A 23102-nucleotide genomic window follows, 5' to 3' on the forward strand; every position below is an offset into this window, starting at 1 on the left:
CAGTGACACGAACAGATATCTGCACGCCAATGTTCATAGCAGCATTATTCACAATTGCCAAGAGATGGAAACAACCCAAATGTCCTTCAACAGATGAATGGATAAATAAAATGTGGTATATACACACGATGGAATACTACGCGGCAGTAAGAAGGAACGATCTCGTGAAACATATGACAACATGGATGAACCTTGAAGACATAATGCTGAGCGAAATAAGCCAGGCACAAAAAGAGAAATATTATATGCTACCACTAATGTGAACTTTGAAAAATGTAAAACAAATGGTTTATAATGTAGAATGTAGGGGAACTAGCAATAGAGAGCAATTAAGGAAGGGGGAACAATAATCCAAGAAGAACAGATAAGCTATTTAACGTTCTGGGGATGCCCAGGAATGACTATGGTCTGTTAATTTCTGATGGATATAGTAGGAACAAGTTCACAGAAATGTTGCTATATTAGGTAACTTTCTTGGGGTAAAGTAGGAACATGTTGGAAGTTAAGCAGTTATCTTAGGTTAGTTGTCTTTTTCTTACTCCCTTGTTATGGTCTCTTTGAAACGTTCTTTTATTGTATGTTTGTTTTCTTTTTAACTTTTTTTTCATACAGTTGATTTAAAAAAGAAGGGAAAGTTAAAGAAAAAAAAGAAAAACAAGGAAAAAAAGATGTAGTGCCCCCTTGAGGAACCTGTGGAGAATGCAGGGGTATTGGGCTACCCCACCTCCATGGTTGCTAACATGACCACAGACATAGGGGACTGGTGGTTTGATGGGTTGAGCCCTCTACCATAGGTTTTACCCTTGGGAAGACGGTTGCTGCAAAGGAAAGGCTAGGCCTCCCTATATTTGTGCCTAAGAGCCTCCTCCCAAATGCCTCTTTGTTGCTCAGATGTGGCCCTCTCTCTCTGGCTAAGCCAACTTGAAAGGTGAAATCACTGCCCTCCCCCCTACGTGGGATCAGACACCCAGGGGAGTGAATCTCCCTGGCAACGTGGAATATGACTCCCGGGGAGGAATGTAGACCTGGCATCATGGGACGGAGAACATCATCTTGACCAAAAGGGGGATGTGAAAGGAAATGAAATAAGCTTCAGTAGCAGAGAGATTCCAAAAGGAGCCGAGAGGTCACTCTGGTGGGCACTCTTACGCACACTTTAGACAACCCTTTTTAGGTTCTAAAGAATTGGGGTAGCTGGTGGTGGATACCTGAAACTATCAAACTACAACCCAGAACCCATGAATCTCAAAGACAGGTGTATAAAAATGTAGCTTATGAGGGGTGACAATGGGATTGGGAAAGCCATAAGGACCACACTCCACTTTGTCTAGTTTATGGATGGATGAGTAGAAAAATAGGGGAAGGAAACAAAGAGACAAAGGTACCCAGTGTTCTTTTTTACTTCAACTGCTCTTTTTCACTCTAATTATTATTCTTGTTATTTTTGTGTGTGTGCTAATGAAGGTGTCAGGGATTGATTTAGGTGATGAATGTACAACTATGTAATGGTACTGTGAACAATCGAAAGTATGATTTGTTTTGTATGACTGCATGGTATGTGAATTTACCTCAATAAAATGAAGATAAAAAAAAAAAGAATGCCCACCAGAGTGACCTCTCGGCTCCTTTTGGAGTCTCTCTGCCAATGAAGCTTATTTCATTTCCTTTCACATCCCCCTTTTGGTCAAGAAGATGTTCTCCGTCCCACGATGCCAGGTCTACATTCCTACCCGGGAGTCATATTCCACGTCAAACTCCCTTTTATCTTGGGGGACAAACCATTTTATAAAATTCCCTATATAGAGATATGGTTTCATAACACTTTTGCCAATTAAAATAAAAAAATATGAAAACTACTACAACTAAAAAAAAGCAACCATGATTTGCTACAGCATATAACAGTTAAAACATCAGGAACAGTGGCTTACTTTTTAGAGTATAGAAAAATAAAATATTGAAAATTGTACTTAAGTTCTTCACGCCTCACATGCCCATACACTCCTTTCCCATGAAGATAAGACCAGCATTTCCTTAGAGTAAAACAGTCACAAGGTGAGTAGAAAAGAACACAACTGCTTGAAAACTGGATATATATCATACGAACATTTATTCTATATATACACATTTTGAAAATATAAATCTTAGACAAAAGCACGTGATCACAAAATAAATCCATGAAGATAAATGTTTATATTATCACTTAGGATCTTTATATTCAACCTTGGCCTCAACCCCTCACCTTTCATCCCATATCCCAAAACATACTCTAAGTGAAGCACTAAGATAAATTCACAAAAATAAAAAAATTATCTTCCACAGTTGCCAAAAATAGCAGTCCCAAAGATATTTGCATTTTAACAATTTTCAATGCCTTATACTAAAGGAATAATTATTTAACCAGAATTTCACGGACCAACCTCCAGATGAAAAAGTACACTCCCCTAAAATGATATTTCACTGGTTAGCACAAATTTAGAAAACAGAATTTGCTAACAGCCTGCCCAGGCCAACTTCGAAAGTTTTCTATTTGAAACCCTAATCAAGTTAGGTTTTTGGTTTTTAAAAGGCACAGAGGATTTTTTATGGTGGCAAGCAGCAGCCAAAGAAGTAATCATTCATAATCACGTTGCAAATAAATCAGAGAAAGGGCTTTGGAGCTGGGAGGAGACAGTATGAGACCTAAAGAGACGAGGGAGGCTATAAGGAAAAAACAGCCTTTAAGAAGAACTGATAGTTCTTCTCATCACATAGCCTTTAAGGATCAGTTGATAGGTGACTCATTACCTGCCCGACAATTTAAAAATGGATACACAAGTCATACTATTTCAATGTATTCTTCTAAACTAAGAGCCTACAGAGAGAGAAAGAAAGAGAGAGCTTTCTTAACATGGGCACACTTTAGGGCACTCCCTCCCCCTGCATGAAAAAGAAAAATCATTTAGAACATGAGAGAAAGAAGAGTAAGGAAGGAATAATAAAACAATGGAGAATATATTTGTGGTTCTACATTTATATATACTCAAGTAGGTTTAATTTATAGATATCTTGATTAATTTACCAACTTGAAAGAGTTTATAAAAAGAATCAAGAAATGAAATAAAAAGGAAAACCTACTCCCCTTATATCAACTCCACCTGTGATTGGGGGTGGCAGTATGAGGAAGCAAACTGGACAATAGAGCAAAACTGAGTCTTTCCTGAAAAGAAACATTTCTATTAAGGAACCACAGTGACTGGTTTGCCCAGCATTCCTCTCAACCCCTTATCTTCTTTTAAATACATTCTCTACAACAAGAGAACTCCTGTCCTTGTTTCCACCCCTTTTAGATGTTATTAAATGCATAGGAACCCTAACTTATAACTTAGTATATCCCCTTGACCCTAGTGGCAGAGTAATCAGTTCTTCATAGTCAGTGATTTCACACGTGTACTCTGGAATCAGATACTTGAGCTGTAATCTTGGTTCCATCAACTACTACATTATATAAATTTAGAAAAGTTTCTTAACATCTGTGAGCTTCCTACTTCCTCATCTATAAAATGGGATAGTAACAGCTCTTCAGGCTTCTTTTGAGAATTAAGTGAGATACTTACCAAATCCTCTAGCACAATATCTGGTACTCAGTGAATTCTTAACAAACATTAACTACACTTCACATCACACAGTTCTTAAATTCAAGATATCCCATGACCTAAAAAATCAGTTGTTTTCAAAAATAGTGGGAGTGTAGTATTGCAACCAGCACTTTGAAAAAGAATTCACTAGCAAAGAAATATCAGAGTGCAATAAGGGTAAGTACTTTTTCAAAGTCTTTGTTTCAGATGCACATATATATACATACACATATATATTCTTTAACTTAGCCTCATGCAGCTTTTCTGTGATGCTTTCCTTAATTAACCTTTAACAGACAGCAAATTTTCTTCTCTTGGGTGAACCACAGCATTTATTACAAAACTGTAACACTAATTACACCATGCTTGTTCATGTGTATTTTCCCAGTAGAATGTAAACTCCAAGGAAATTGCCTGATATATATCTGTATTTCTGGTACTTGAAAAATACTAAAGGCTCAATGAGTTTTTTTAATGAATGAAATCATAAAAATCTAGTAAGTGATAAAAACATACAAAAACATATTTAAGCACTTTCATTTTTATCTGATCAAATTTTACTCTTGTATAGAAATTTAACTTAGCTCTAAGTCACACAAAATCCATTAAGTTGCTCTTTCTGCCTCAGTACTTAGCACACTCCCTTATACCTAAAAGTGATGAATGAACATTTACTCAAGAAACTGATATTAAGGGATGTACAAAATGATCTTTAAAAAATAGAACATCAAAACATATAAGTGCAATGAACTGCTGAAGCTTTATTTAGGCAGACAAAACACATTTATGCTTCTTTGTCAGGGACAAAGAAGTTAAAGGAAAGTTGTCAGGAAGAAAAAGTTGCTTCTTTATGACAAAGTGCACTGGGCAGGTACTTGCTTGAGTACTTTATACAGATAAATATGAAGAATTTTAATATTTTCAATATTCATATAATAATGTGTCATCAACATCACTCACAGTTTTATTTAAATGTAAAAATCACCATTTCTGCTCTAATTTGGTCACAAAAAAGCCAAAACACGGAACATCAATTCTAAAGAAACACTTCACAATCCTTAGAGGATCAAAGGTCAAAAGGTGACAGTCTACAAAATCAAGGTGACTTATAAAACTTGGTTTAAAATTAGTGAATAAGAATAAAATAAATGCAAATAAATGTGATCAACCGAGATCCTTGTTTCTAAATCAGTAACAACTTGACTGGAAAACTACAAGTTCCCAACTTTTTAAGATCGCATCTCTCTTGATATAGTAAGCCATATACACAAATAGGTGAAAAAAAAAAAAAAAAAAAATTAGGGCTCAAGTGTTTTGACTTCCTCCCCCAGACTAGTGTGAATAATAGTCTTACCTACTCCAAACTTTTAAACACCTAAGGAAACATCTATTTCACAAAAGTTTCTTTCCTTCAGCCATTTTAAATGTGTATATTAAGTTATACGAAATTCTATTTCAAAGTAATTTATTCAGCTTGGACATTAAAAGCCAAGACTTAACCATTAACACTGATTTACTGAAGAAAAAAAAAAGAGGCACGATTTATAATCTTAAGAAACAAAACCAATGAAAGTGGCAACAAATTGTTGCTACTTATTAAAAATTGTTCCCTACATTTGAAATAGTAATTTTAAGACCCTAGTAAGGGTGCCAACACTCACCAGTATGAATCTTCTCATGTCTCTGTAGCAGGTACTTCTGTATGAAACGCATGTCACATTGACTACATTGAAATGGTTTTTCGCCTTAAAATAATTTCACATCCATAAATTAGTTACTGAATAAAACAACAGTTTATAGTTACTATTTCTGAGGAAAAATAAATCTTAGAAGCCCAGATTTTGGAAAATTCCAACTTATCCACACAAATTTTTGATACTGCTCATTAACTTAACAAAACTGCATTTCCTCTCATATTTTCTCCCAGGATTCAAACATTCACATTCTTACAATCACCCAAAAAATGAGATTAAATTGGATCTATATCCTTCAAGGAAAAAAAAAAAAGGATACAAAAGGATTTTAAATAGAATTAAAAAAACCATAGGGGCTGGAAAGGACTCTAGATGTTGCATAGTATAGCTTAACTATCTCTTCTTCCTTTTTATCTGAAGCAAGATGCACCCATCCTGTTCTCCATGTAGCCATTCTTTTATTCTCTTTCACTTATCTTCTGCAGAACCTTTAGAACTTTCTAAACATCCCCTTAAAAAAATATCCTGTCTTTTCAAGCTTTCTCTCTCTGTTAAAGTCTTTCTTTCCTTTAATGATTCTTAGGTCTGCTCTAAGCCAAGAAACTTTCCTGCAATCCTGAAACTCTCCTATTTTATTATCTTCTCTCCTCTTTTACCATGACACTTTTGTAAGAGTCGTCTACCCTAAATCTCACATTCTTCCCCCACTCATGCTTTGACCCTTATACTCTGCTTTCTTAAAAGTTACCCATGATCTCCTTGCTAAAATATTTACTCCAATGATCTTTTCTTGAAGACCTCTATCCTCTCTGTAGATTTTGACACTGTTTTCACGGAGGGACTTCTTTTGGCTTCCGGGGCACTGCATTTTCCTAGTTAAAACCTCCCATTTTCCCCCCTTCCATCCTACATACCTAGTCTGCTTCCACAAAGAACTATGATCAGTCTTTAGTTTTGTTCTCTAAACTTCATGATCTAAACCATCATTTATTTTATTTGATTCCTAAATCTATACTTCAAATTCCACCTGACTGTCTGGCACAGAAATATAAATGTTGAGAAGCTTTTCATAGTACATTATTTAATCATTTTTCTAAAGGAACACACTATGCCAAATAAGTGTCCTGATCAAGACTATTCAATTAATTTTGTACATCCATGCTGTTTCATCATTTAAAGGTTTTGCAGGTTTCCTTCTGACACACTGGCCTAGAAAATCTCTGATTTGGAATGCCAGGTTAGATATGGTCTTAAGAAATAAATGACATTTACAGGAAAATAAAAAAAGCAAAGATAATCTTAATGGCCATAAAGTCCAATTTAATTCAAGAAATACCTGTATGAATGAAGACATGTCTCTGTAAGTGATAGTTCGTTCTAAAGGCAGCATTGCAGTGCTCACAAACATGAGATTTAGGGGTTTTCAAACCAAGTGATCCATCCTCATTTATTGTAAGGATCTAGTTTTAAAAAAAAAAGGCAAAAAAACAAAAGAAAGATGTTTTTAAAATGTAATTAAATACTAATTTATAAAAAGATTAATGCCTTTTAATCCAAACAATGCTCATCAGAGATTATGAAATGTTTTTTCCTAATAATCCTGAAAAAACTGTTAGAATAATGTTACCATTAATTGTAAGAAAGTACAATATGGCTCGGAATGGTTAAAAAAATCACTAATAAAACCTTGGAAGCTAGCTAAGTAAGATCTCAGTATTTCACCCCCACCCCTCCAATGCTGATATCCAATGGAGTCCTAAGTGTTCTCTGCTAGGGTGAGTAGAGCGATGTTTTCAAGTTAAAATCCTCACAATCGCAGGGCAAGAGTCTTATGTTTTAGATACGCTCTAAATAAACAAAAAATTAAATACAATTTACTATCATATGGTTGCAAAATAAGACAAAAAAGTTCTCTATGTATGCATATGTACTTATATAGAAAGATCTCCAGGATTTTCTAAGTGAAAAAAAAGAAGGTTCAGAACCCTGTATGTATACTTTTACTAACTTCTATATACATGTTCATATGGGAATATATGTGTGTATCTTTTTGTATATGCATAAAAACTACTTGAAAAGCATATACATAAAAGGCACACAACTGTGGTGTATAGGGGCTTGGGAACTGGGCAAACAGGAAATTGGATAGGAGAGGGACTTTATATACTATACACAATCAAACATTTTTTCTGAAACATATAAATGCTTATCTATTAAATTCTTTTTTTAAGGGGGGAAAATGTGAAAACTGTTTCACATCATCCTAGGGTAGAATTTAGAGTCTGGCTCAGTCCAGGATCTGTAAGGTTATTACAGCATGTGTAAGATTACTAAATTATTGTTAGATATATTCCTAAAAACACTGGTTGGATAAATAAATTAGATGTGAGTATGGGGAAGGAAGACAGAAGTCGAAGAAATCAATCTTATCTTCCCGGGCTTTCTTGATTTTCGAATACTGTGAGCCTGGTCTGGTTACTGCTAGAGAGAAGGTCTGGGGTGGGCCTTCATGTATTCCAATTTATCAACAACTGTTCAACATGCAACATGGAACTGCCTCTCTCATCAGACACGTGGCAGTATGAAAATAATAAATGTTTCCTTTCTCATTATTGAGGAGAGAAAAAAGATGGAATATTATAAGAAAGAAAGAAGGAAAGAAAACCAGAAGGTAAAATCAGAAGGAACAGGGAAAGTCAAACGGAAGCAATGCTGGAAGTAGGGGCATATAGAGTAAGAGCTAAGAAACTCTCCAACACAGGACAGACAAATCTGAGAAACATCTTAAGAAATATAAAGGCCTGTAGAAACTGATTAGGATCTACAAATATATAGCTATGACCACTTCTCAAACCTAGAAGAAAAGAGGAGTAAGGGAGTAGGTAAGGAAAAAATACTTTAATCTTTAAAATTGCTTTTTTTATTTAAATTCAAGGAGACAATTCAGCCTATACTGTATGTGAATCAATGGTTATTATGCAAATTATACAGAGCTTTTGGGTTCTGGGCAAACTGCCAATGTGGTCAACAATGCTTCAAAGACTATGCACTAAAGTCACAGAGGGAAACATTTGGCAGAAGAATGAAAGTGGGTGTCACAGCTTCCTGAAGAGAGTCAGTGAGAATGGAAAGTTTCATCTCTGGCCAGGCAGTTTAAAATTTTTTCAACCCCTCCAAGTCACAAAATAACATGCAAGTTAACACTATACAAAAAGAAAAACACAAGATCTTTTAAAATATAGTTCAAAATATTTCTAGCATAAAGCAAATATTAAAGTTGCTTAATATTTTATATAAAGCAGAACTGAAAACACCAAGTATTTTTTTCACATATGTTGGTAATAAACGACAAGATCTAAGTGCCAAAATCATGGCAGCTCAATAGCCTTCTGTGGCAAAGAAACTGCAAGGGAAGGCTTTGAGGAAACAAATCTGGCCCAAGTTGCTTTATGTGAAACGGATGTAATCTTTGTACAAAGCCCTTTTATCAAGAGTTAAGGAGTTCTAGGTCATTGTTTTCTGGCACTGGCAGTAATGCTGCCTTTCATTGTGGCTTCAAGCCCTAATTCAAGGTGGATTTTATAAATGAATCAGCTACCACTGCTCTGTGAAAAAACACACTGGAAAATCTAGCATATTTATAAGTTCAAAAACAGAAAGATCAAATTCTTAGATATTTTATATTTCATTTTTCTGTTTTTTTAAAAAATTAGGGCAGAGTAACAAACATCTTTGTTTAAAGGACATCGCATAAAATTCATTTTGTCTAAGAAGAACACTAACGGTCCTTCCAATTTGTAATCTGCTTTATATATATATTCACCAGATTTTGTCTGTTTTATTCACCACTATAATCCAAATGTCCAAAAAGTGTCTGGCACTCTACAAATGTCTATAGGCATGGCTGCCTGTTATCTATACCAAACAATCCTCAGGAGATGTGAAACTTCCATTTTTCAAAGTCTTCAAATCACTGAGTAATGTCATAGAGTGGAGGTCATGCAGAGAACAAAGTTTCACAGTGAAACAGAAATAGCATATTAATGTAAGTGAAATCTTCCCTGGTATAAGCTTGGCTTCGTTTCTTGCTCACACCCTTTCAAGATCTTTTAGTAGAATGTAGCTAGCCTACCAGTTGAGGTTGAGTGTGTTTGCCTCTGCTGGTACCAGGAAATATTTCTGCTTTCTTTTTTTCTCTTTAACATTAAGAATACTGCATCTGGGCATTTAAATTAATAACTTTCATTGATATATAATTCACACACCATAAAATTCACTACTTTAAAGTGTACAATTCAATGATTTTTAATATATTCCCAGATATGTGCAATACTCAGCACTTTCTAATTTTGGAATATTTTAGTCATCCCATAAAGAAACCTCCTACCCATTAGCTGTCACTTCCCATTCCCTCTTCTCCTCTAGCCTTAGCCAACCATTGATCTACTTTCTGCCCATTTGGATTTGCTTCTTCTGGACATCTCAAATAAATGAAATCATATAATAATAAAAAAAAAAAAGAATACTACATCATGAATACCATTACAATTGAAGAATATGAAGTTTCAAAATTTAAATCCTAAGATGCCTGCTATAGAATCTCCAGATGCTTTATCTCCTGTCATTGCTACTACAAGAGAAATATGATATATTATAAAAACCAAAAGTCAGGTTTCATAACGAGTGGAGAAATTAGTAATAGTCTAAACAATACTCAACCTACTTGATTTTTTTCTTAAATATTTAATCAATTCAAAACAGGATTTTACAGAAAATATATTCAATACCAAAAGGAACTCAGATAAATCAGCTTCTTTAATCTCATGGTCCACTGGAGATATATTTTCTGTTCTGAGCCAAATCTATTGTCAGCTAGCTATCTACATAATCTACCAACTTTCATCAGGCAAAGCTCTAAACTCTGCCTCTTCAATTCAGATTTTTTTCACTCCTCAAGGATCACTGCCAATGAATTATGGAAATGACACTTCTCAATGAGAAAGGTTCTACTCTTAAATCAGACATTTATTCCCATTATACATAGGTACTACAAAAATAATTAAAACCTATTTTGAACTAATGGTTATAGTTTTTACCATACATTCCTTAATCAATCTAAATCTACTTGTAAACCATCAAAACCCAAAAAGCAACGTAGAGGAGATAACATTAAATTTCTTACCAAATATTAGGTACTTTATTGAAACTGGGGCAGAGGGAAGGGGGGAAGGGAGGACTTTTTAAATCCCCTTTAATGTCCAAATCCAATGAGCATTAAAGAATAGTGCAACTCAAATGAAGAGTGCACAATCTTAGAACAGAAAGGGAATTACTAAACTATTAAGTTCAATTAACAAATGAAAAAAATGAACTGAGTTGTTCCAGAGTGATTTTTGATTCTGTCAAGTCAAATAAAGAGGAACCAGACGGGGTGGGGGGTGGGGGTGCAACTCCAAAGACGTACAACAAAATAACAAAGTCATTCAGAGCAATAACCATCAAGATATCTTTACTATCCTAGTTATCTCTAATATCCCACCCTCATGTTGGAATCTCACTTTCTTTCATTCTTCTACATTTGTTTTTATTGTTTCTCACTACTAGATTTTACTCATCAGATTTCATTTTCAATGGCAAACTTTTGACAGCTCCATACATGAAACTCATAATTAGATAAGGAAATTAAACCCAACCGTAATGTAAGCCATAAAAACTGTGTACTTCTCTCCAAAGGAAAAGAATAAAGTTCCTTTTTCCTTCTCAGGAACTAAGTTTGTCAAATTTAATTTTACACACGCATTTTCACTTTGGAAAGGTGGTTTTTGCCCTAGTTTGTACATATCAAGATAGGAGACAAAAAGGATGTAGACGGCAGATTTTTTATGGTGACAGCTAGGGAGCAGAAGATATCATACTGAAAATAAGAGATTCTGAACTAATGGCAGCAAAACATGGAAGGGGAACTACAAGAAGGAAGATGAAACAAAGAAACAGCACTAAAATAAGCACAGAATCCTACAGTAATTCAGTGTAGGGACAAACAAATTACATTACCATCTGAGGTCCTCTTGGAAGAAAGGCAATCAACAACCAAAAAAACACCCAGATCTTCAGCATACCAGTAACTATTTGCAGAAGGAATAGGGAAAACTCAGTCCTACCATCTACAATAGCATAATAGTTATGTGACAAGGGAATGTAAACTATAGACCTTAATAGTCCAAGGATACCACGATGTAATAAGCATAGTACAATAACTGATATTCAGCATAAAGAACCTAGTTTTAGCAAAGTTTGGTGGTTTTTTTGTTTCTTTGTTTGTTTTTGCTGTTTCCTTAATACTGAGGCAAAGAAGCTTGTGATATTTTTAAAAGAAAGATTTACATCAATATTTTTTTTAATTTTTAAGTTAGGGTTCAATTCTGTAGAAAAATAATTTACCCAGAACACACAGTTCCCAGGGAAAATAAGATAAATAAAACACTAATTCATTATTTTATTCATTCCTTACTTCATTTTCTCTTAAGTACTATTCCATATTTCCTTTTCATCCCCAGTCTTTATAATTAGTTTTTCATGGTCAAATCCCACTTCTTACCAAGTCAAGGATACATACAGAAGAAAGTATGACAAATGCCAGATGTATCTATTTCTCTACTTTTAATTAAACTTTCCTCATTTTATACCATTCCATTTTAAATCTTCATGATACCAAAATCCTCCATAATATGGAAAAGACTCTATAAAATTTATAATCTCTTTGCTCTTCTTTCCTGAGTTAAGCATAACTTTGAATAATCAATTTCTAAGCAGACCACCTGTTCTGGTTTGGATGTATTATGTCCCCCAAAATGCCATTATCTTTGATGTAATCTTGTGTGGACAGACGAATTAGTGTTGAGTAGATTGTAATTCTTTGAGTGTTTCCATGGAGATGTGCCCCACCCAACAGTGGATGATAACTCTGGATGGTTTCTGTGGAGCTGTGGTCCCACCCATTCAATGTGGGCCTTGATTGGTTTACTGGAGCACTATATAAGCTCAGACAGAAGGAGCGAGCTTGCTATAGCCAAGAGGGACGCTTTGAAGAAGGCACAGGAGCTGCAGGTGAGAGACAGTTTGAAGACCGCCGTTGAAAGCAGACTCTTGCTCCGGAGAAGCTAAGAGAGGACAAATGTTCCAAGAGCAACTGAGAGTGACATTTTGAAGAGGAGCTGTGGCCTAGAGAAGACGTCCTGGGACGAAGCCATTTTGAAACCAGAACTTGGAACAGACACCAGCCACGTGCCTTCACAGCTAACAGAGGTTTTCAGGATGCCATTGGCCATCCTCCAGTGAAGGTATCTGATTATTGATGCGTTACCTTGGACATTCTATAGCCTTAAGACTGTAACTGCGTAACCAAATAAACCCCCTTTATAAAAGTCAATCCATTTCTGGTGTTTTGCATCCTGGCAGCATTAGCAAACCAGAACACCACCTAAAGTGTTACAACAAACAAACCCAGTTCCTTTCTTCAGTACCTGATAAAAATCTTGGCACACAACAAGAACGTAAATTATTTGTTGAATAAATGAAAAAGGATATAAATTTCAGAATAAAGAAAAGTAACTCAAAGTACCCTCATCCAGTTATTAAGGAGTCTGAATACTTATAAAACGGTTATGATCCTAAGATATTAAGGATATTAGATAATAGCAATACTAAGATGATATTGTATATTTTGCTGAAAAGAATTTCTAGAGTTCATTAATGTTAACTCAAAAAGTCTCCTAAAATCCTTTTAAAGTGAAAAGTGTTATCTCATAATTCACATAACAAGTCAACAGCAAAGTCGGTTGGTAACACCTCAGTTATGCAGCAATCGAGACTTGAGGTCTTGAACACCACAATCACCTCCAGCTCTCTTTCAAAGCATAAATGGAAACTCCTTAAATTAGAATCTCCAGGGGTGGGGTCTGGGCACCTCCAACTGGAAGAAGTCCTACAGGTGACTCTAAAGCACAGCCAGGAGAACCACTGACATGAATTCACTGAGATTGAATAACAGTAACTTTGGTTATCTGCAGTCCTAATCCACAACAGAACAAAAATAGATTCAAAGGGGCAAAGGAAAGTGATGTTAAATGGCCACATAGGCATAGCAATGTAAAAGCCCTAATATCTCAGTCATCCCAGGGTGTTTCGTTACAATAGATAATTTTTTTAATGTTAATAACATCAACTCCAAGACATTAAAAGCTGAATTATGTTCAAATACACCATATTTAGAAAGGGAAACAACACATTAAAAATTTCCATCAAAGTATAAAATTAAATTAAATTTGACATTTAAAAGGAGCAAGCTTCTATTAGGTAGAAAATTTACTGTCATAAAATAGCTCATTCCATGATAGTGTCAAATAACTTGATCTTGATAATACTCCCTAACTTATTTAACCTCTTTATCAGACATGTTTCCAAATATATTTTGGCAATTTTCAAATATCAAACCTTTCTTAAGATGATTAGGCTTTTCTATATGACAGAAGTTCAGAATGCAATTATTGCTTGAAATCTATAGTAGCTAAGGGTGACATGATAAATATAGCACTTCTCACAAGGCTTATTAAGAAGGGAGCCACATTCATATAGATGCATATGCTCTGATATTTTTATAAAAAATCCATTACAGTACTTTAGATATATTTCCTGTATAGACCCTGAATCTAATATGAAACAATGCTCACACACACAAAATACTCACAATGGCAAAATTCAAGATTTGGGAAAGATGCATTACAAGTTACAATTCCTTAAGAAACTTAAAATTATTCTTAAGGAATTCAAAAAAGCAACACTTACTGATTTGTAAGCCTGAGATATGCTTTCTCTTCAAAAAAAGGACAGACAGAATTACTTTAATGAAAAATCTCAACTGTTAATTTTAGAACTCACTTCTAAGAAAATGTGAGAAAATTATTAGCTATGCCTCAAAATTCTAAGTTTCCAATCAAAAGTAACCATTCATCTGGAGACTGCAGACCAGTGTTAAAAAGAGCCCACAACCATTCTCTGACCCATTACAAAGAACAGGTCAGCACAATTTAAAACTCATTCATAAACAGGTTTTCGTTGTCACACCCCAGTATGCTATATTTCATTTCTAGTCATTTCACTCTCCTAATTAATTCCCTAATAACACTTCCCTAAAACATTTTCTTATATACACTAAATATAGACCAAATCTTTCCTTGGCAACTACATAGGTATATAAATACCTAACAAATAATACCTTTAGAACTACTATAAAATAATACATTATAAATGAGTTTATCTCAAATTAGACAAATGAAAGAACTTAAACCCTATAAAAATCAGATCTGTATTATCTGTATTTTAGAGCTACCTAGAAGAGACACCAAATAAAGATTCCAAATAACACCCTAATAGAAGATAACAATCTGTGTTTTAGTCAGAATTTCACAAAGACGTGACACTCAAGAATAATACCAGGAAAACATAGTAATAAAATATCTGGAACAATACAAAGCCTGAATATATTCTATTGGTTTGAAAGGCTTTAAGAAGATTCCCCATGGATCACTAGGAAACCCAAAGAAACATCAATTATTATCATAAATTATTTCAGACTGCAACTGATAAAACATTTCTGAAAGGAGTAACATTATCAAGAAAACTTTTTAAAAGTTCATGCCTTTTGACTCACTAGTTCACAAAGATCTAAACAGATATTTTAATTGCAGTATGATTTAAAATGAAGAAAAAAAATGCAACTTCAATGTCCAATAACAGAGCAATTGTTAATAAAACTGTGATATCAAAAATTATGCAGCTAATAAAATGTTTATAAAAACCATTATTATTAACATTTTAAGTACAAAAACAGATTACACACATTTTAAGTGCTAAAAATTAGGAAATCATATACATACACACAAACAAATGAAAAAATTTTTAAAAGAACAGGAATGTGGCAGAAAATTAAGGCAGTTATCTCTAGGAAATGTGACTAAGGGTTATTTTAGTCTCTCTATATTTTTTGAAATCTGCTATAGTGGGCAAACTTATTTATCTCAAAAGTGGTATGTTGGTAAATGTTTAGCAACCTGTTAAGGGGAATGCGAGACTGGGAAGCACCTGCTGATATCCATGGTGTAAATACTCTCACTACGAGTGATTTCAAGCTACCAATGGTTTTAACAACTGGCTTGCAAAATTTCTAAAAGTTCAGCAATCAGCTCTTGCAAGTCAGTACCTGGTGACCCCATCACACAACCGAGTCCAAAAGAATACAAAATATATCAATAATAATGATGGTTTCAAATCACAAATGAAAAAAAAAAAGAGACATCAAAAAAAGCCAAAAAGATCAAAGTATAACATGATCTTTAAAAGACTTCTAAATTACATGGGGAAGAAAACAAAAAATGAAAAATAACTATAAAGATATAAACCACACTGTACAGAATTCAGAGAATATCTAGGAATACCAAAAATGCCACATATAATCAAGTATCACTGTACTAAAGAGGAGAAATAAAGCAGGCAACTCCTAATAATATTTACTGGGTCACCTATTTATTTACGAATTCATTTATTCATCAGTAAAATATTTACTGAGGGCCTGTTTATGCCTATCATTCCAGGCTCTTATGATACAGCTTACATTCTATTACAGGTATTCCACAATTTATCCTCATGAAAAACTGATACTGAAATTTCCTGAAACCTTAATTTTAAAATAAGCAAAACTGACATGTATGAGAAACAAGGGCACTGCTTAACGTCTGTCAGTTTTTAGGGAACAAAGACACATAGTGAAAGTAAAGCAGAAAAAAGTGAGAGAGGTAGCCCACCACCTTTATACAGGCATGCAACTCCTCCCCTCCCCATGGTTCCTTTTGCTTTTGTCTTATAAGCCCGATAAACCACAGTATGTGATTAAGAGGTCAGGGACGACGACATTAATATATTCTCTTACTTTTGCAGGAGAACGTTGTTTCCGCTTCTTCTTTTTCTGTAAGTCTACCGGCTCTCTGATTTGCTTTTTGTCTCTCATCAGTTGCTCAGATACATCAGTAAAAGTAATTTCCTGCTTTACACTTATCTGTTAAAAAAAAATTTTTTTTTTTAGAAATAAATAAGAAGTCCATTGTAACAAAAAGTATGTTTAATCCTCTGCTAAACCTATATATAGGAGCTCCCAGCATGAGGATGTGCCAACTGAAGAGGATGCTAAAGGATTTATTAACAGGCAATTCAGAAACAAGCATCAAGAGTACATACATCAAAAGATAAACTTTAAAAAAATGTCTATATGGAAAAAAAGATGAAAGATGTCTTGGGAAAAGATGATCACCAGACTTCGCAGAATAAAGCAGAAGTCACGGTAACATCAATTTCATTTCCACATTTAAGGAAACTAATGCTAAAGAGTAAGTAAAAAAAGTTTAAGTACCTAAAATCAGTTAGATACTGGGAGATTAAATGTGTATTTAGACATTTCAATGGGCTAGAAAACAATACAAAATTCCAAAAGACCACATCAAAAGACGGATAAGACAAATTAACTATGAAAATTTAATTATCTTTATGCTCAATACTTCTGACAATATCTTAGCCAATATCTTCCTGGCCTTTTACATCAAACTGTCACCACTATGTGTTTATAGACTTGCATAGGACTAACACCCTACGCACTAGGCTGCCACTGTATCCAAGACATGATACTTCATAATAAAGAGAAATATGCCAAGGAACAGTAAAATTTCAACATTATGCCATCTTTAGAACTCAGTTCTCACACAAATGGGGTTGATTGCTGTAAAAAAATTCCATCAAGGTTCTAAGACTGCTGATGCCATCAATTCTTATTGAAACTGATGATGTTCTATCATCCACTCCTCACTGCTCTTGTGAAAACATGGAAATCTTTAAAATAAAAAACTTTCAACTCATCAGCCTATGAAATGCACTAAAAATCCTTAAGAAAAACCCAGGAAGTACAATGTGCTAAAGGCTACATTTTCAAAAAACATACTCAAAAATAAAAAGATGCAGAAAATTACAAACATCTTCAGGATTCTTAGCATTTAAAAGATAGGTGTGCAGAAGAGGTTCATGGGATTTCAGACTGGCAAAATAAAGAATTAGAAGCTTTTAAGAATTCCTGAAATGTAGGCAATGTATGTATTACCCTATAATATAATGACTGATAAAGAGCATCACAAATCAAGGAGAACCTTGGCACAAAACATGACATAATGAATATTTAGCTAATAATTCCATCAGGTCATAGAACAGTACTATAGTTCAACTGTATGACTTTTGTTAGTGTCATCTGTATAGAATATGAAACAGAATAGTAAAATTACCACCAAGGCTTTGGAAGATGACATATATCTTACCACCCCTGAAGTGGTATTTTCTGAAACACAACTACTTGGGGTGGTTATGAGACAAGGAGATGACAGCACACTGTCTAAGTGCTATTGAATTGCTATGTCCATTTTGTAGGGCCACCAAAAAGTAGTTCAAACATTTCTTTCAGCTTATAAACTATAAATAAACCATGAAAATGTAGCATGTAGCAATAAAAAAGGAACTCATTTTAGCTGAAGTGTCAAGTAGAGTGGAAGACAGATTCACAAATAAGCTCTGCAATTAGCAGCTATTCACAAACCCAAGGACCTTTATTTGTAGACAATGAAAAAGATAAATACCTGTATCTGAACCTTTTAGTTTTTTCCACATATGAAAAGTGGTATTAGTACTTTTAGCATTATGAAAACACAGCCCCAAATGAGAAGTATCAACAGATCAAATCATAATGTATGTCAAATAGACAGAGCAAGCTACATTTTAAAATGACCCAACAGGCTTATTCATAAGTGTAATAAAGTAATTTCCTCTACATATAACTTATGACCTAATACACTAAATTATAAGGTCCAGCTGAGGTACTTAGAGGTACTTGGAAAGGTTACTGGTAACTTTAAAAACATAAAAAGATGAATATGATGATAAGATATCTAGAAAGAATGAGTTGCAAAAACTCGAGAAAAGTCTTTCACCCAAGGAAGATGAAAATAATCTATAAATACACGAAAACTTCTCAAGCATGGTAAGAGACAATAATTCATGCATAAATTATCTTCCCTTTCCTTGGGACCTGTCTTTCAAAGAAAACATATTTCATTTTCTCAGTGTTACTTTTCATCTAAAATAAACCAAACTGTAATTAATCAAAGCAGGCATCAGGGGTGCTATGGCATTTGAAAAGACTGGTTTGCTAGATTTTAGAAACATTTATTTAAGCATCAAGAAATCTAATAGACAGGAAATATGTCAGAATTTTTCAAAACAAAAACAAAGCTCCAAGTTTCTTTCCATCACTTGATCTAAACTATTTCTACTCCATTCACACCCTTAAGCTTACATTTGATTAAAGAGTCTGAATTTCAATGCTGCTCTCACTATCAGCCCAGAAATACCATTACTGTCACCTCTGCCACCCTACCCAGGGTTTTATCAGATTTGACTAAACCCAGGCATTTCTCCTACTAAAACTCTTAAAACAACTGCTAATCCACCAATCCATCCTCCCTCTGGCCTCCCACTTTGAGACTGGAGAAGCAATCAGGCATGACCTCCATTTTCTTTTCTACCTTCTATGCTCATCTAACTTCCTCCCCAACATCCTTTGAAAAGATACAATCCTATACTGCCATGTTTCCTCATTCTTTGCCACAGCCCAGGTTGGTTCTTTCTCACTAGTTCTAAAATATCTCTCTCTTGATTATCCTTTTTCATATTTTCAATCTCTCCCTCTTTATTTTCCTGAGCTTAAACATACATAGGTCTCTCTAGATTAAAAAAAAAAAAAACCTTCCTTTGATTCTAATTATTAAGAACTCAAGCCCAGAATCCAGAATAATTTTGTCAAGACTTATTTCATTTCTGGTCCAATAATAAATAAATCAACTTACTTTTATGTTTAATGATTTCATGAACTTGTATCTTGTCTGATATTTCAAAGCAAGCTATTCTTTTTTTGTATTTCCCATAATAGCTTTCGCGCATTCATTCAACAGTTATTAAGTGACTGCCATGTGCTATGCAGTCTAAAATAATATAACATCTCGTTTCTTGGACTTTTGGCTAAGATCAACTGTAAACTAATATAACAAAAACATTTACTGAGATCCTAGTATGTACAGAGCACCATTCTAGATAGTGAGGACGTATTCCAGACACTGAAGTATTCTTTACAAAGCTCTTAATATCTTGATGGGGTGTTCTGATGCGTTCCCCCCCTAAAAAAAACTAGTAATTCAAGACAGCATGTGTCAAGCTCCGACTACATGAATGGTAGAGGCAAAAAAGGTAGGAATTCCCTAAAGAGAAAAAATAATGCAAGTTGAAATAACTGCAAAAGTGTTCATAGATAAAACAAGAGACTTAATCAGAGCAGCAGATTTATTTATATATTACCTTTTTATTTTTTTCTACCAAACCTTCCATTCTTCCCAACTTCTTTCTTCTAGACTCCATGATGTTTAATAAGTGGTATACAAATGTGAAAGTACTTAAAATAATGTTGGCAGATATAGTTATCTGATTAATAAATACATCATTTGGTTTGCAAATTTTCTTCTACCCCCTTCCCCCACTTACAAACCAAAAGGTGACTCCTTAGTATCATTTTAGATTTTTCCTTCTCTTCGTTTCCAACAACCTACAGCCACATCCACTCTGCTTCAATTAACCTTGCCAACTAAGTCTGGACGTAATCGTCTCTCAATGTATTCTTTCACAAATAAATTAATATATAACTCTGTTTTCATGTCATTTCCCCAGTCAGGAATGTGCAACAGTTCCTTGTTGCCAATGGTTTCAATTGTATGCTCTCCTGCTCAGCTTTCATGATTCTGTATGATCTACTTCACAGAAAAGATCTAAGTCACCAAAGAGAAGTATCTGCCCTTACCCTCTCTCCTCTCCAATACAAACTTCTCTGGACCCATACCTTCCTTTCAATTTTCATTTTCAATTTTTAGTATTCTCACTCATTCCCCCACCTCTCCATTATCTATACCTCTGTTTGAGTAACAGGAAGATTTCTTTCCACTTTACTCTGAACCTGTGCTACTGATTCCATTCCCATTCATTCCATTCTTCAAAGCTTTGCAGCTTTACTGCCTCTCTAAAATAGTCATTTTCCCCAATTCCACCAGCTCCTCCTTCTCTGACTAAAAGCACATTCAAATCTCTCCTATAAAAGAAATTCTCCTGGAGAAAAAATTTTCCAACTATTAACCTTCTTCTTCTGTCCAATTTTTTGAAAGAATAATCTGTAATCAGCATACAGAGAGAAAATAAGCTTTCCCCAAATTTAGAAAAGTGGTTATTTTGAGAGTAAACATAGTACATAGCCATATAAAGAAGATGCATTTAACTATCCCTAAAGGAGCCTGTTCCAAAATGTTGCCTGAGAAACACTCAAGTTGAATCAAGGTAACCACATATTATACAAGTGTTAATATGTTGAAAGAAAGAAAGAAAGATAACACAATTGACTTACTATAAACATACTGTTTGAAGAAAGAATGTCAGCAGTATTAGGGTATATTCACAGAATTCAAAGAAAGAGAAATATAAGACCAACAGCATATAGCTCCAGCTTGGTTTAGGCAAGAATTATTAGATGTAACCAGCCAATAAGGAAGATTTTTAATTCCAGCTCACCAAGCCCCAAGAGAGAGGAGGGAGGGGGAACAGTGAACTGATGATAGGCCTTTGTTAATCAAAAACCAGATTCCTGCCTCCGTCTCCCTACCCCTTAACTGCATGCAAATTTCTGAAAGGAGCTACATGCTTCAGGGGACGAAGTGTACAGCTGTCCCTTGATTTTTGAAAACGTTCAGGGATCCAGAGTTCACAACAAACATTCCGGTCTATTTCCCTTTTTTATTTCTCACTATAAATTTAGATGTGAGTTGCTGTATCAGCATCTTATAGTTATCTATAAATGAAGGGGATCAAGTTATCAAATTAAGTTATTTTATTTTTAAAAAAACACTGACTGCCCCCATCCTACTTTTTCCAACTTCCATAACATTACGTGATTTAAGTTTTCTCCCATTTCTTATGGCAGTTCTTCTGGATCCATCTTACCAGTATACTAGTGTTTTTACTTTGGAAAAGTTTCAGTAAATCTCTCTCAGTGGTTCTCAAAGTGTAGTCCAGGAACTCCTACAGGTCCCTGAGACTCTTTCAAGGGGTCTGTGAGATCAAAATTATTTCCATAATAATATCTGCTTTTTTCACTCTCTTCTCATAAGTGGATAGTGGCTTTTTCCAGAGGTTAATTAACATGTGAGGCCACCACCAACTGAATTCATATGCAGATAAGAGAATCCAGCTATCTTACATTAAGCCAGACAATAAAGGGATTTGCAAAAATGTAAAACACCACCTCTCTCCCCACTAAATTGTTTGTTTTAGAAAATAGGGTTGTTTTTCATTTGAAATGTTGTATGTTAGTAAGTAATGGTTTTGTTGATATTTTAAAATGAATGAAATTTTACATTTCTCAATTTTTATCTCTAATACAGTAAATATTTATATAGCCAATATAAACAATAGCTCTTAGGAGTTCTCAATATTTTTTAAGACTGTAAAGAGGTCTCAAGACCAAGAAGTTTGAGAACCACTAATCTAGACACATCTTAACCACAGTTTCCATTCCCTCTGTCTCCATCCTCCCTTCAATTTCTTTTAGTACAGATGTCTAGGACCCAACAACATACAGAAATAAACACAGATGCGCATGCATGTGTGGGTAAGCAGATATACATGTGTGTCCTAGCTCTGCTGAGATCACTAAGGAACAATGACATCCAACACCCCTAGCACCCAGAACTTGGTCTAATATCATTATTCAAATAAAAGGAACTGGGACTCCATAAAGAAGTGGTTGATTCCAGAACTGGGGCAGGGAAAATATAAGATGACACATTTTGTGGTGCCAGGAGCTAAAGAAGTCCCCTAAAACAGATAGGAGTATGTCCAGAAAACACAGTATCAGCCTGAAGGAGTTTCTAATGGCCAAAGCAGGAACAATTTAGGAGGGGTCCCCTGTGGGAGTGCGGGGCCGGCAACGACAGCCAGTATTGGATTATAAACCACAGAATAAATGAATCCATACTGATATAAATAACTGAAAAACAAGTAGATAAGGGAGAAGAACCAACTCTTCCTTATTGAAAAATACAATTAATAAATAAAGAAAGAATACAGGAAAATACAAAATTACCATGAAGCAAGCACCACAGAAATAACTACTGCAGACAAGGTCCACCTATGGATACTAAAATCAGTAAGCAAAAATCTGAGGAAAAATAGAACATTTAAACATTTCGAAAGTATCTCCCCCTAAGATATCTGTCAATTACAAAGGGAAAAGTAGTAATCTGACAATGGAGAAAATCTGACAAACACCACCTAAACCAAAGACCTAGGTTAAAATCACAAATAATTAGACATACCCACATTATATAACCACAAATATGATGCACTGAAATGGACAAAATATCACTTTGGTGGAATTCTGGTCAAAATGTATAACTTCAATCTAATCAAGAGAAAACAATAGAAAGGCCCCAAATTGAGAGAGATTCTACAAACTAACTGACAGGTACTCATCAAAAGTGTCAAGGTCATAAAGGACAAGGAAAGCCTAAGCAATTATCAAAGACTAGAAGAGACTAAGGAGCTAAGACAACCAAAT

General features: G+C 34.6%; 1 protein-coding gene across 5 annotated transcripts in view; it reads right to left on the minus strand.

Moving 5' to 3' along the window:
- ZNF148 (zinc finger protein 148) overlaps positions 1 to 23102 on the minus strand; it is a 146755-nt gene that overhangs the window by 44584 nt on the left and 79069 nt on the right. For all 5 annotated transcript variants that reach the window (XM_037837349.1, XM_037837353.1, XM_037837351.1 and 2 more), the window contains 3 exons: positions 16293 to 16418; positions 6645 to 6768; positions 5276 to 5359 (listed from right to left, as the gene is read on the minus strand). In XM_037837349.1, the coding sequence (XP_037693277.1) occupies positions 5276 to 5359; positions 6645 to 6768; positions 16293 to 16418 (334 nt within the window). The remainder of the gene's footprint in view (positions 1 to 5275; positions 5360 to 6644; positions 6769 to 16292; positions 16419 to 23102) is intronic.

This window comes from Choloepus didactylus, chromosome 1 (assembly GCF_015220235.1).
Source record: "Choloepus didactylus isolate mChoDid1 chromosome 1, mChoDid1.pri, whole genome shotgun sequence".
Lineage (NCBI taxonomy): Eukaryota > Metazoa > Chordata > Mammalia > Pilosa > Megalonychidae > Choloepus > Choloepus didactylus.